Below are 14,111 nucleotides of genomic sequence, written 5' to 3'. Positions count from 1 at the left end.
TGCAAGAATCTTGCAAGATTTTGAATTCACTTGGAAGACAATGCTATATATTTTTTCGAAACAGAAATATAACAATCAAAATTACTTCAATTTAAGAAACCTCTAAAGCCAAAAATTGCAGTATCATTTTTGTCGAAATTTTTTAGTGCGGAAATACACTACAAATGAGTTTAATGAACTAATTCATATTTATAATTTGGAAATATGTTTTGCTCGTTAATTGGCACTGGAAGTAAGTTTTGTTTAAGTTTTTCATATCCATATAACTTTCGAAACTGAAAAGCTAATCTCGGAGAAAAAATTAAATACCCTTCCAAATGAATTCAAAATCTTGCAAGATTCTTGCAAGTTATAAATTCTCGCATAACCAGGGATGAAGCTTATCCATCTTCCTGTATTCCTCCGTTTTGTTTGTAATTCATCAGCGTTGGATTGAGAAATATCGAAAAGAAAGCAAAACAAAAGTACCCAAATTACCTTTTCGAATAAATACATGAGAGCTTATTTAAAACATTATTATGATTTTACTTACCCAAGAAAAAACCTTATATGAAAAAACAAACAAATTTTGATCTTCGTGCTATTGCCTGAAGTTTGACCTCCGAAGCAAGTTTTTTATTTTTCCATTTTGCTTCATTGCTTCTCTAACACGTGGCTCTGTTCGTCTTCAGGAAATATTTTTTTTGCTTTTAGATTTTCTTTTGATGTAAAAACAAGACATTGCTACTGTTGCGAACGTAACTCGAGAACATTTTTTATTGCCTAGCCAAATTCCAGGACACGTTTTATCGATCAGCCAAATTCCAGGACACGATTTATCATCCAGTCAAATTCCAGGACACGATTTATCATCCAGTCAAATTCCAGGACACGATTTATCATCCAGTCAAATTCTAGGACACGATTTATCATCCAGTCAAATTCCAGGACACGATTTATCATCCAGTCAAATTCTAGGACACGATTTATCATCCAGTCAAATTCCAGGACACGATTTATTGTCTTACCAAAATCGAGGACGGTTGTTTTAGTTCCAGCCAAAGTCGAGGTCATCACTTGATGTCCAGATATATTCTTTTCAGGCCAAAAAGCAATCCAGGACAGTCTTTTCATGCCTTACATCGGTCGAGGACGGTCTTTTAATAGTCCCAGGTCTAGAATAGGTCTCCTCACATTGTTTTTATGCCACCAATAACAACTTATGTGTTGTTATATAGCACGCTACGTTACCATGTAAGAAATAGCACATGCGCCTCGTGGCGTAAACGATATATGTTCCCTAAGCTTAGGGTGGGAGAAAAAAGAGTAGATTAGAAATTTGATAGTGAATAAACTTTTGTACTCACGGGCTTGTGTTAATAGGCGATCCGTAATCAAATGCCTCAACAAATGTGAGGTAGGTTGTTTTCAAGGCAGCTGATTCGCCGGTTCTGGAAACTTCCCCGGTTGCTTCGTCCACAGCAAAGAACGGGTTCGCTGACACTAGACCGAACCCAATGGAACTCGCAGGAGTATTTCCTAAAAATATAACCAAAACTCAAACATAACTTAATAATAACTTAGCCGATATTTTCGGACGTTTTAACCGGACATACCGACGACTTATTACATTTTTCAAACCGAACATTCCGAGGCTTTCTTAGGGAGTGGGGTGTAATGGGGGATGGGTTTGAGGTGCAAAATGGGTTTTCAATTCAATTGAGGGATAGTGGGTTGAAATTGTGGAATGTGTGTGTGTGTGGGGGGGGGGGGGGGGGGTCTCCAAAAAAAGTGCCCTTCACACTGTTGACTTATATCTTCTCAGCAGCTTCAGTGAATTGTATAGTAAAGCTACTAAAAGAGCTGCTCAGCAACCTAACGCCCTCCAAGCTGTAACTGTTTATCCCGATTATGGGGACAATTTTATAAAGTTAGGAGTAAAAATTAGAAATAAAAAGCTAAAATAAAAAATTTAAAAAGCAAAGCATCGTTGGAGATTAAATTTGCCGATAATGGGGTCATATGTATGGTAGGAAACCATATAAATCATACCACATGATATGACCTGAAAGTGGTATCTGAGAAACATGGCTTTTGCTGTTTGATTGCACTCAAAGGGTGGGTGCGGGAGAGGGGGGGGGGGGGGGGTTCGAAAGTTAACCCAGAACTTATTAATTTGCATTGCATTTGCTATGAACGTCTAAAAATGTTTTATAGTGGTAAAACTGGGCAAGCCCATAACCAGAAAAGACTTTTACTCCAATCAGGGTCTGGGTTCACCTGACCAGATGTCACTTTGGTATGACACGGACTGGTAGGAGCTTTTTTGGTCTGATACGGTCTGTTAAAAGATAATTTTGGCCTGGGATCTTAATCTGGGTAATGGGAGAGTAATGGGTAAATCACATACCGAGATCAGTGGGTGACTCATAGGCTGAGAACTGGGCGACAACGAAACCCTGAGCCGCTTTCAGTTCAAAGTCCACACAGAAAAAAGTCTCGTTCAAGAAGGGCCGCTGGTCATTTTCATCTACCACGTACACAGCTAATATTGTAGATGTGAACTAAACAAAATATATTCGGATACACAAATGACTTTACCCATTTTATGCAGAGCAACATCATTTCCAAGACTTTGAAACTTACTATTCATATATTTTCATAAATTAAAATGAGGAATTGTTAAGTTGGAAAGAAAATGAAACGTCATGAAGAATAAACCATCAAAAACTGATTCGGTTGAAAAGAAAAAGTTCAACTTTGAGTTAAATTATTTACAACGCTGGTTCCTTATTCAAGTTTTGGCCTATAAAAGAGCAACAGGGGGTCAAAAATTTGGTTTGCTTTTTGCTCTCTTATTGTCGACAATACAATTGAAAAAAAAAACTAAAAGAAGCCTCTCTTTCCTATGGAAGCAATGAAGAGTGAAGTAGAATTATCAAGCATTTGAACATTTGAACATTCGAGCATTTGAAGCTAGAGAAATGACAACTGCCCGATCAGTCTGAATTTTTATGTTGGGTTTGATTTTAGGAGAAAACTACCGGCCAGAATTAACACTTTTCGAATAATGGAAAATCAAATCGTTAACTTTTGAATAAACATCGGAAAAAATATCTGAAGAGTGCGCAACCTCTTTTCACAATCTTAAAAATTAACAATATAGTTCTACCTGTTAATAAACGCGAAGTAATCATAACAATTTCTAGCTACTTTCCACTAACCGACTCTAATATGGTATAAAACCCGTTATTAGGATATGCCAGATAGGTACTCACAGTAGAAATATCTATGCAATACTAAAAAACTAATTCCGATTTTTAGCTATTTGTTACTCAATAAAGAAATCCTTGTCGCTGACTGGTAAGTTAAATGGAACATTCACGAAGTAGCTTTTGCAATTTGAAAATCTCTCAAGACAGTAAGTTCATCTAAAGGACTAAGATAGAAACAATTTACTACACAAATGCGACCACTTTGAAGCACAATTTGGAAAACAGTAACAGTTTTTAAAGACATATTTTTTGTAAAACTCAAGTTTTAAAATGTTTTTATTAAAACTGTTACAAGCCACAAGTGTAGTTTCATATGACATTATGCAGGATCTGAGACCAATTTTATTATCAATTACGTTAGATTTGATAATGTTTTAGTACATTTTATTGCATAGTACATCATACACGCACTTTTCACTGATTTCTACGACACAAAAAAATTAGGTCAAGTAAACAATTATGTTTTTGCATAACAATCTTTCGGATTATTAATTTGGGATCAGAAACTCGTGTTATAAAATTTAATTTTGTGGGATATATTAAAAAATTATTGGCCGAAATTCAATCGAGATATGCAATGTTTTTCGAGCAATGAAATTTATCTAGCAAGACAACCATTCTACGCCAAATAGTGGCGTCACATTAGACCTGCTAAAAAGTCAAAAAAACACCAAACCCATTGAGTAATCATTAATTAAGTTACGGTCAAATATGCCTTTTTATCTTGTTTCAGTTCTTCAATCCTTAAATCATCAATCGCTGCCGAAAAGGTTTTCGTATCCAAGTTGTTTCAACAAGAATCAACCACTTGTTTTTGGAAAAAAATATACGTGAAATGAGTTTGTCTGAAAAGAAACATAGCCGGCCGATTGCCGGAAAATAGCCGCGATAGACGCTTGTGGCCTTCCATGAATAGAAACAACTAAATAAACAAGATATGCAGATTGACCGAAAGTCCTTCAGTAGAATACTAAATTTTTTGGGTTAGAAGCGTACTGTCATTTTTATGATACAAACACGGTCTATAAGGAAAAAAGCCCTAAAAAAGCTTTTTCAAAATTGATTTTCGAAATCAAAAATTCAAGACTATTACTCTAGAATTAGGGCATATAAGTTTGGCACTACTTAGATGCACAGTATTGACATTTAACTAGTAAATGTTCATAAAATAAAGTTCTATAAGTGAGTTCAGAAATCATTTTTTTCTAGTGAGGTGAGTCACGCAATCGACCTAAAAGTAGAAATGACCTCACGCAGACATATTTTAATTGCAAAGCAGTAAAAGTCACTGAAGTCATTGAAAAATTCAGGGTAAGACAAAACATAAATCTGTTAGACGAAGTAAAAAACATAGCAGTACCAAGCCTGACGTACAATTCAGGGAATTTTCATTGACTAAACAGAAAACTAGATCTAGAAGGGACAATGGATTGGTTGGAAAAACCATTTAGAAAAAAGTCCAATCCAAAAAACCAAAAAAAGTAGGAATCAAAGTGAAATTGCCGCATGTGAACAAAAAACAACGAGCAAGAAAGCGAATTTTTGTTCAAACACCGTTTTCTCACTCTACTTTGAAATAAGAGCAAAAAATGTTCACGCCGCAAAACCACTCGCTTTTTCGCTCCATTTCCTGTTTCGGTGTGACCAAAATCACTACTCCAATTTGACTTCAAAAATCATGAAAATGTGTGAACAGATCTTAAAAAAAGACAGCACCCCAATACAATTCAAATTCTTTGAATTGTAATAGGAGCGCAATAATAGCCGCCTGGAATTGCTGACGCGGCTATTAAAAACGAACCAAAGTGGATGAGTCATCTTTCGTGGAGGTATCGGTGGCTCTGATTGTAATATTGATCCAATTCCCAACTACTTCTCTATTGAATGGATATAACACGGATACAATTCCACTAGTTGACCCTATTTGGAAATAGATATTGTCGTTGTAAGTCGGGTGTGCTCTCGGCAACGTGTAGTATATCTCGGCTGCTGGGGTTGTGTCGGGGTAATCAGGGTCGTATGCTTGTACTTGGTATATTGGGATATCTGTTAAAGGCAAGTTTCAAAATTATCTCTAAGTTAGTTACCAAGTTGTTTGGAGTGAACCGAACCAGGGTCGAATTTTTACCGCAAAAAAGTTGTAAGAAAAAGAATGGGGGGGTAATAGGGGTAATTTTTTAGTTTTTTGCAAGTGTTGGTAACTTTGGATAACTTTTGTAATTTTGGGTAGAACCAAAGTTACTAAAATATCTAAAAATATTGTTGCTTGCTTTTGTATTCGTCTTCAAAACTTCCCCGGCGGAGGAATTTTTCCAAATTTATACGAGATCAGCGGTTACTAGCGTTGACAAGTCGGAAAATTCATCGCAATTTTCTTACATAAATTTGCATTGAATGCGTTCAACTTAGCGTAGATACTATATATATTGCGTTGAATTTAACGTAGACCTTACGTAAATAGCATAGAATTTAGCGTAGATCTTACAGATTTTGCGTTCAATTTAGCGTAGATCTTACAAACTTTGCATTGAATTTTTCGCAGATCTTACCTATTTTGCGTTGAATTTAGCGCAGATCTTACATATTTATCGAATAATTTAGCGTAGATCTTACGTATTTTGCGTTGAAATTAGCGTTGATTGTACATAAAATCACGCGTAGAACTCAGGGTTTGGAACTCGAACCACTGACCTCCTGCTTACTTGTCGCCTCTTCTATCACTGTGCCACAGAGATTTACTTTTCTTAGGAACCGCACTCTTTACAAATCGGACTGTAACATTGCGTTTCATAAAAATTTTGCGTTCCTAAGCATAGATCATACATCATTTTGCATTGAATTTAGCGTTGAACTTTCAAAATTTTGTGTTGAATTCAGCTTAGATGTTATTCAATTTTGTTCATTTTTGCTCTACTTTTTTCTCTTTTCATGTTTTTCCAGTTTCTCTTGCACGCAACCGGTCTCTGATTTTTTGACAATTCGCAAAAAAACTGTGCCTGCCTACCTCATTTCATCATCCAACCAACGCCTCCCTCGTATCCCCCCACATACACCCCCATGTACACCCACACTTACGTACCCTCCCAACGCTACGCACCGCCCACACGTAACCCCCCCCCCCCCTTCACGTACCCCCATTTACCCCACCCAACAAACGCACATCCCCCCAAGCGCCAACCCCCCCAATCCCCCGTATCCCCCCTCTCCCCAACACGGATCCCCCAACCTAAACCCCCCCGCCACGCGTACCACAAACATCCCCTCCCACTTACCCCCCTCCCCCCACGTACCCCACGTTTGTGAGGTCTACGCTAAGTTCAGCGCAAAGTATGTAAGATGCACGCTAGTTTCAACGCAAAATGTATAAGAGTGGCGTTGAATGCGTTGAAATTATATAATATCTACACTAAGTTCTACGCAATACATGTACAACCTAATCTAATTTCAACGCAAAATATGTAAGGTTAGCGTTGAATGCGTTGAAATTTTATAAGATCTAAGCTAAATAAACGCACGGTATGTAAGATCTACACTCAATGCAACCCAAAATATGTAAGATCGGAGTTGAATGCGTTGAATTTATGTAAGATCTACGCTATCAGGTCTACGCTAAGTTCAACGCAAAATATGTAAGGTCCACGCTAATTTCAATGCAAAATATGTAAGATTGGAGTTGAATGCGTTGAATTGATGCAAGAACCACGCCAACTCAAACTCAATTTATGTTAGATCTACGCTAAATTCAACGCAATATTTGTGAGATTAGCTTTGAATGCGTGGAAATTATGTAATATCTACGCTAAATTCAACGCAAAATATGTAATATCTACGCTAAATTGTAATGTTGGCGTTGAAAACGTAATCAACGTTGAATTCATGTAGATCTACGCTAAATTCAACGCAGAATATGTAAGATTGGCGTTGACAACGTAATAAACGTTGAATCCATGTAGATCTAGGCTAAATTTAACGCAAAATATATTAAATCTAGGCTGAATTCAACGTAAAATATGTAGGATCAGCGTTGAATGCATTAAAAATATGTAATATCTACGCAAAATTCACCTCAAAATTTGTAATTTCAATGATAAAAATAACGAAAAATACGTAAGATTGGCGTTGAATGCGTTGAATTCATCTAAGATGTATGCTAAGTTCAGCGCAAAATAATTAAGTTTGGCGTTAAATACGTTGAATTCATGTAAGATCCACGCAAAAGTAAACTCAAAATATGTGAGATCTAGGCTAAGTTCAACGCAAAATATGTAAGATCCACGTTAAAATCAACGCAAAATATGTAAGATCTGCGCTAAATTAAACGCAAAATAGGTAAGATCTGCGCAAAATTCAATGCAAAGTATGTAAGATTTACGCTAAACTCAACGCAAAATATGTATGATCTGCGCTAAACTCAACGCAAAATTTTTTAAGATTTGCGTTGAATGCGTTGAATTTATGTAAAATCTTTGCTAGATTCAACGCAAAATATGTAAGATCTACGCTAATTTCAACTTAAAATATGTAAGATTGGAGTTGAATGCGTTGAGTTTTTGTAATATCTACGCTAAATCAAGCGCAAATTATGTAAGATATCCGGTAAGTTCAATGTACATTATGTAAGATCTACGCTAAATTTAACGCAATATTTGTAAGATTGGTGTTGATATACTTTTTTATCTAAGATCTACACTAAACTCAACGCAAAATATGTAAGATTTGCGCTAAATTCAGCGCAAAAAGTTTGGCGTTAAATGCGTCGAATTTATGTAAGATCTACGCTGAAGCTTTGATTTTACATAAATTCAACGCATTCAACGCCAATCTTACCTAATTTTGCATTTTCTAGGGTTGGCACCTCGGCCCGGGTTCATGAGTTTTGGTTACTAGTGCCAAACACGTTTTGCCGGATAGCAAAATGGGAAAAGTTTTATTTTTTGCATTAGTTACAATAACCATAACAGCAACTAGTCTTAAGCTCTCGTCACTCGCAACTTGGGTATGGTATCTTTTATAACATCTTATTTTGCTCAACCTTGTTCCCCAAAAACCTAATTCAATTTACTAGGAAAGTTAACTTTGATCAATTAGAATTTATTGTAAAAACACATCAAGTTTATTCAGTGCTCGAATAACTTTAAGTTATACTCTCAGGTGGTGTTCCTTTTTTTACGTCTATTTGCTTCACCCCTATCAATTAACCCCAATTTCACTTCCTTTCATAATTGGTAAAATTGAAAACCAAATTGAGGGCTATGTGAGTTTTTCGTTAAAAAAATGGATTTATACTCAAGATCGGAGGTGATGATCGGTGCAAAAAGTTTGCTGGTTGTAAGATATCGGGGTAATTAGATATGGTATTATAAATTTTCCTCAGTTAAAATAACCGAAAAAAAACTGCAGAACCAGTCTCTAAGCCTTCAAACTTTTTCAAAATTCTATCATTCTTGTTGTTTTTTTTACGTTACGAGAACTATATTGCAAATAATTTTCTTTCAAAAAGTGTTTCTTCCAGATTACTATCTCCGGCAGCATCTTGCAAGATACTCATTTGTCTTCCAGAAATTGGAGGCTAACTATTTTTCTGTAAAAAGATGCCAAATTCATAGAAGATGACCATGCCATCTTGCTTGCGTTAATTTCAAAATTACTTAGTTGTCTCCACAAAAAACGAGATAATTCACAGGCTTTAGATGTCAACTCTGTCACTGTAGAAACATTTTGTTTTGTTTCGGCTTAAACTTTTTTAATTCAGCTTCTGTTAACGTGGTTTGTCTATTTGCAAGTTAAAATTTTTCCTGAAAGATCTTGCAAGATAAACTCTTTCTACTAGAATTTTGGAAGATTTTACAGGACAATTTTTGCGCCTCGACTAGTGGAGAGAATCATGCTTTATCCTTTTCGTTTGTGTTTTCAAAACCCACAAACCTATTCGATTTGGAATCCAAAGAAATGCCTTACCCCCTAAAAAGTAGATCACGCTCGAAACATTTTTTTCAATTTTGTCACTGTTTTTCACTATAGCTTTTAACAACGTTTCAATTAACATAAGTCAAAGACAAATTAAATTGAAAGTAATTACGCATAAAATCGAATTTATTAGTTGAGGATCGAGAATCTAAATTTCAAATTAACCCTTATCATTGAGATGTTTATATTGAGAAAATTTGGTGTCGAGATATGATCTAAGGTAATAAATAAACATAGCCGGCAGATTGCCGGAATAGCTGCGAAGGAAAAGACCTGCGTGCCATATAACAGAGATAGAAACGGATACAGATCTAAATTGAAAAAAAATTGACGCCGCTCAAAAAAACTAGGTAAAAAACATTCAGCGATAAATTAATAAAGCTTGTTAAAATTCATTCCGCAGACGCCTCTTATTAGGGACATTTACTGCACAAATGAGTTCCTATGACCTTAAACAAATTCAAATTAAACTTAAGTTTTAAAGTGCAAAAGTCATTTTATTGAGTGAGGTAGGTCACGTATGATCAAAATCTAATCACACAAATAACCTAAAAACTTTTGCTAAAGCGAGTGAGAAATGACGTCACTCGCGCAAATGCCGTTAGTGAGAGGAAGAAGTCATTCTGAAAATTTGACTTTTTCAGCTTTGCTGTGTGAACAAATGTAAAACGAAAAAAGAGCGTCAGACGACGAAACAAAAAAACATAGCAGGACAAGTCCTGACGTACAATTCAAAGAATTTTCATTGAGTAAACAGAAAAAAAAGACCTAGAATGGACTATTAGTGAATTGAGAAAACCATTTTTAAAAAAATCAGATAAAAAAATAAGAAAAAAACAAAATCAATGTCAGAATGCCGCATGTGAACATAAAAAACCACTAGCGAGAAATGAAAATTTAATTAAAAAAACAAGGCCTAGAATGAGCCGTGAATGGATTGGGAAAACCATCTAGAAACAAATCCGATCCAGAAAATCGAAAAAACAGTAAAAATTAGAGTGAAATTGCCGCATGTGAACAAAAAACCACTACCGTGAAACCGATTTTTTGATCAAACACCGTTTTTTCACTCTACTTGAAAGTTAGAGCGAAAAAAATCCCGCCGCAAAACCACTCGCTTTTTCGCTCCATTTCCTGTTTCGGCTTGACCAAAATCACAACTCCAATTTCACTTCAAAAATCATAAAAATGTGTGAACAGATCTTAAAAAAAGACAGCACCCCAATACAATTCAAATTCTTTGAATTGTAAAAATTCTTTGAATTGTAAAAAACCAAGAGCACCGCAATAAAGCTTCGCTCAGCTTACAGCTTCCCAGCTATAAAAAAAAATAGAGAGTTAAATTGTAAGCTAATTAAAGCTGTTGCCACTGTTTTTCCGAACAGCAAAATAACGTACGTTTGGCGGCGTAATATCTACCACTACGTATCCGATATCTCACCTCTCTCCGTGTTCTCCTTCACCGACACCCTATAAGGCTCGTTCTCCCAAATCGGGTATTCGTCATTCAAATTCCGAATACTGAATTGCAAAACCATGTCTTGAGTCAGACCTGCACTATCGCTGGCTTTCACAATTATATCGAAAAGAGGTCTCTGGTCAACTAGAGCATCATTGTCAATATCCATAACTCCTGTCTCGCTGAATTCCAAAGTGCAGTCGACTGTTGATGGACCCCCGCCCCCATAGAGAGGTTGTCGTGTGTTGTTGCACGATGGACTTAACTGAAATTTATTTGATGATTTGATCAAGAAAAACATACCCGGCAGATTACCGGAAAATAGCCACCATTGATTCCCATAACAACGATTATGATTGATGATGGAACGGAAAACATTGGTAAAAACTGATTGCTAAACAAAAACATAACCGCCTTATGTCGGGGGAAATCCGAGGAAAGCGGAAAAAATGTTAAAAAACTCCAAAAAGTTTAAATGCTACCTCTGGATTGTTATTCTGTAAAACCTTTAATAATTTATTCTGCTTGATGAATGCACTACGCATTTCCAATCAGAGAAGAGCTAAACAAAAAAGTGGGCAAACAATGAGAATTCACAAAAAAAGACATATTTAAGTATTTTCAGTAAAAATAGCTATATATAATACGTTGACCAGTCAAGTTTCATTAGCACTACTTATAGAATAGTGCCATTTCAATAGTGACCGAGAAAAGCTATTGACAGAAGCTTAAATCAGAAGAAGTGGCCAAAAAATGCAAAAAATAAAAATCTCCAAAAATCTCCAAAACAGATTCTATGAATCACATACTTGAAAACTAATGAGCTGAAAGGCTCCAATAGCACTTAATGACCGCTGGGAACTACCTGTTTATCCAGTTCATCCAGAGGACGAAAATTCAAATGCGTCAAACAAAAAAATTGGTCAAGCGAATACTCGCAAAAAAAGACAGACAGGACTAATAACTTAACCAACTAACGTCGGGCGAAATGCTCTCAAACGACCGGCGAGCGGTTGGCTTCGTCAGGAGCTGGGCACGGTTTAGCGAGGCCAGCTGTAGCTTAATTGATCGGCTTTAAGTGAGTGCAGTGAGGGTGGGGGGATTTATCGGGGGTTGATGGGATGGCAACTGTGGTGGGGGGGGGGCAGCAGTGGGGGGAGTCAATCTCTAGGTATAAATCTCCAAAACAGATTCTGTGAATCACATACTTGAAAACTAATGAGCTGAAAGGCTCCAATAGCACGTAATGACCGCTGGGAACTACCTGTTTATCCAGTTCATCCAGAGGACGAAAAGTCAAATGCGTCAAACAAAAAAATTGGTCAAGCGAATACTCGCAAAAAAAAGACAGACAGGACTAATAACTTAACCAACTAACGTCGCGCGAATTGCTCTCAAACGCTCGGCGAGCGGTTGGCTTCGTCATTAGCTAGCCACTGTTTAGTCAGTCTAGCTTCAGTTTGATTGGACTATGCAATTTTAAGTTTTCTAGCCTTGTTAGTAAATCAATCAAATCAAAAACTGATATTTTAAAAATTTGAAAAAATATAGTAAAATTTAAAAAAGCTTTCAGATTTCGCAGTGAAATTACGCAGTGACATTTTTACACACCTACATTTCTCGCTCTCTCTCAGAATAATGCATGATTGAAAACCACTCTTTTTTTCTCGCTGCTTTTGACTTCTTTTCGGCAGATTGGCCAAAACACTTCCTTTTACGTGCGTCATTTGACTTCATCTAGAAGATCTTCTAATATAGAAGTCACCGATTGGAAAGAATAGATCACCATAACTCCTCTTCAAGTCGTAAAAGTAGGAGCACTATAATAACCGGTTGACAAAATGAGGGTGGCTATTACAAACGTTTTTAAGTCACTGCGTTTCTCAGTTTGTGTCTGGCTCCATGCAAAGTCCAATAATCTCTCGAGGACAGTTCCGTCAATTAAAAAATTACCAAAAATTACCAACCCCCCCCCCCCCCCCCAACTAGGGCACTGACCACAAAGAAGGAAGACATGGCAGTTGGTACAATAGAGTAGAGAATGGTCTCATTGTGGGTTATGTCTGAGCTGTACGAGGGTGCATCTGGGTCAGTGAGTCGGAGGTTAATACTTCTCGGGTTCGAAGAGGAGTGCAGCTCATTGTTGACCTCCGTGTTAGCTGGGTAAGCGACCTAAAGTATTAAAAATAATAATAATAATAATCATGGATTTGAAAGCCCCCCACCCCGTAAAAAAATTTTAAAAAAATTTGTTTTCATACCCAAGTGTGAACAATTTATTCGGTTAATTTTCTGAAATGACAATTGTTTGCATAGTAAGAAGAGTTGGAACTATAGACTCTAATTTATAAAAATCATTCCCTGGTCGAGTCGTCAGCGCCGTTTCAGTAAATTTTTCGTAAGAAATGTGTAATAACCCAGGTTGTGGTATATCAAGCTAACAAAGCTGCTACTTCCGCAGAGCTTTGGTGCAATGGTAGCATGCCTTGTCGGGGTTCTGGAGAAAGTAGGTTCGAGTCCTCGAAGTTCAAATTCTTTTGCAGTATACGGAGTTAGCTAATACCACAGTTGGGGTGTTACAATTGTAGGCAATGCGCTGAAATTTTGAGATTGCTCTAGCGGAAATGTTTGAAATGCCGAATTTCCTACATAATTTTGAATACATTTCTTGCTTAACTTTCACAATTTTTTTCATCGCATTTCCTACAAAGATTTAGCGTAGTTTCAGCGGGTCTTTCCCATTATAGCCCCCCATGAAATTATAAGCCCCCCTTATGGTATAATTACCATGTTTGGGGGGACTATAGGTTATCTGACCACTAAGCTGGGGGGGGGGGGGCTATAATGGGAAAGACCCGTTTCAGCCTATCCATATTAAAAATTCAGTGAATTTCTTACAAAAAACTCATTATATTTATAAACTTTACGTAAGGTTTTTGCGCTGAAGTTTTCGAAACGTCAGCGCATTGTAGCGCATTTCTTACATAATTTCCAGAGAATTTTTCAACCCGGTTTACAACGTACACTAAAAAGTCGAATAAAGTTATAAAGCAAGTTTAAAACACTATAAAGTGAGACCTTACCGGTGGGGGGTAACATAATATCAACTTATAAACTCACATCGTATTCGTTGAGGACAAAATATCCCCCCTGGGGAGACCCCACATCGAACTGAGGGTTCTCTTCCACATCTGTGACGTAGAGAGTGAGAGTGCCAGTTGCGGTCAAGTTGCTACTCTGGACATTAGACACTTTCACTATTATGCTGTAGTAATTTGGGTCTGTAAGCAACTCATAGTCCAGAATTGAAGAGTTGGTGATGGTGATTTCACCTGTTGCTAAAAAATACCTGAGCTATCCATCAAATAATAGAATTAAATAAAGGTATAGGTGAAAAAGCACGGATGAAACCTGTAACAGGGAACCCAGAT

The 14,111-nt window shown here is 36.8% G+C and overlaps 1 protein-coding gene across 1 annotated transcript in view; it reads right to left on the bottom strand.

Annotated features, from left to right (window-relative positions):
• LOC142349168 (uncharacterized) overlaps nt 1-14,111 on the bottom strand; it is a 155,842-nt gene that overhangs the window by 14,149 nt on the left and 127,582 nt on the right. The window contains exons 20-25 of the mRNA XM_075400581.1: nt 13,801-14,018; nt 12,679-12,852; nt 10,663-10,945; nt 5,056-5,300; nt 2,390-2,543; nt 1,347-1,518 (exon numbers count right to left, since the gene is read on the bottom strand). Of these exons, the coding sequence (XP_075256696.1) occupies nt 1,347-1,518; nt 2,390-2,543; nt 5,056-5,300; nt 10,663-10,945; nt 12,679-12,852; nt 13,801-14,018 (1,246 nt within the window). The remainder of the gene's footprint in view (nt 1-1,346; nt 1,519-2,389; nt 2,544-5,055; nt 5,301-10,662; nt 10,946-12,678; nt 12,853-13,800; nt 14,019-14,111) is intronic.

The sequence above is a fragment of the Convolutriloba macropyga genome, chromosome 11, assembly GCF_964194025.1.
Source record: "Convolutriloba macropyga chromosome 11, txConMacr16.3, whole genome shotgun sequence".
NCBI classification, from domain to species: Eukaryota; Metazoa; Xenacoelomorpha; order Acoela; family Convolutidae; genus Convolutriloba; species Convolutriloba macropyga.
This window is presented reverse-complemented; position numbering and strand designations above follow the sequence as displayed.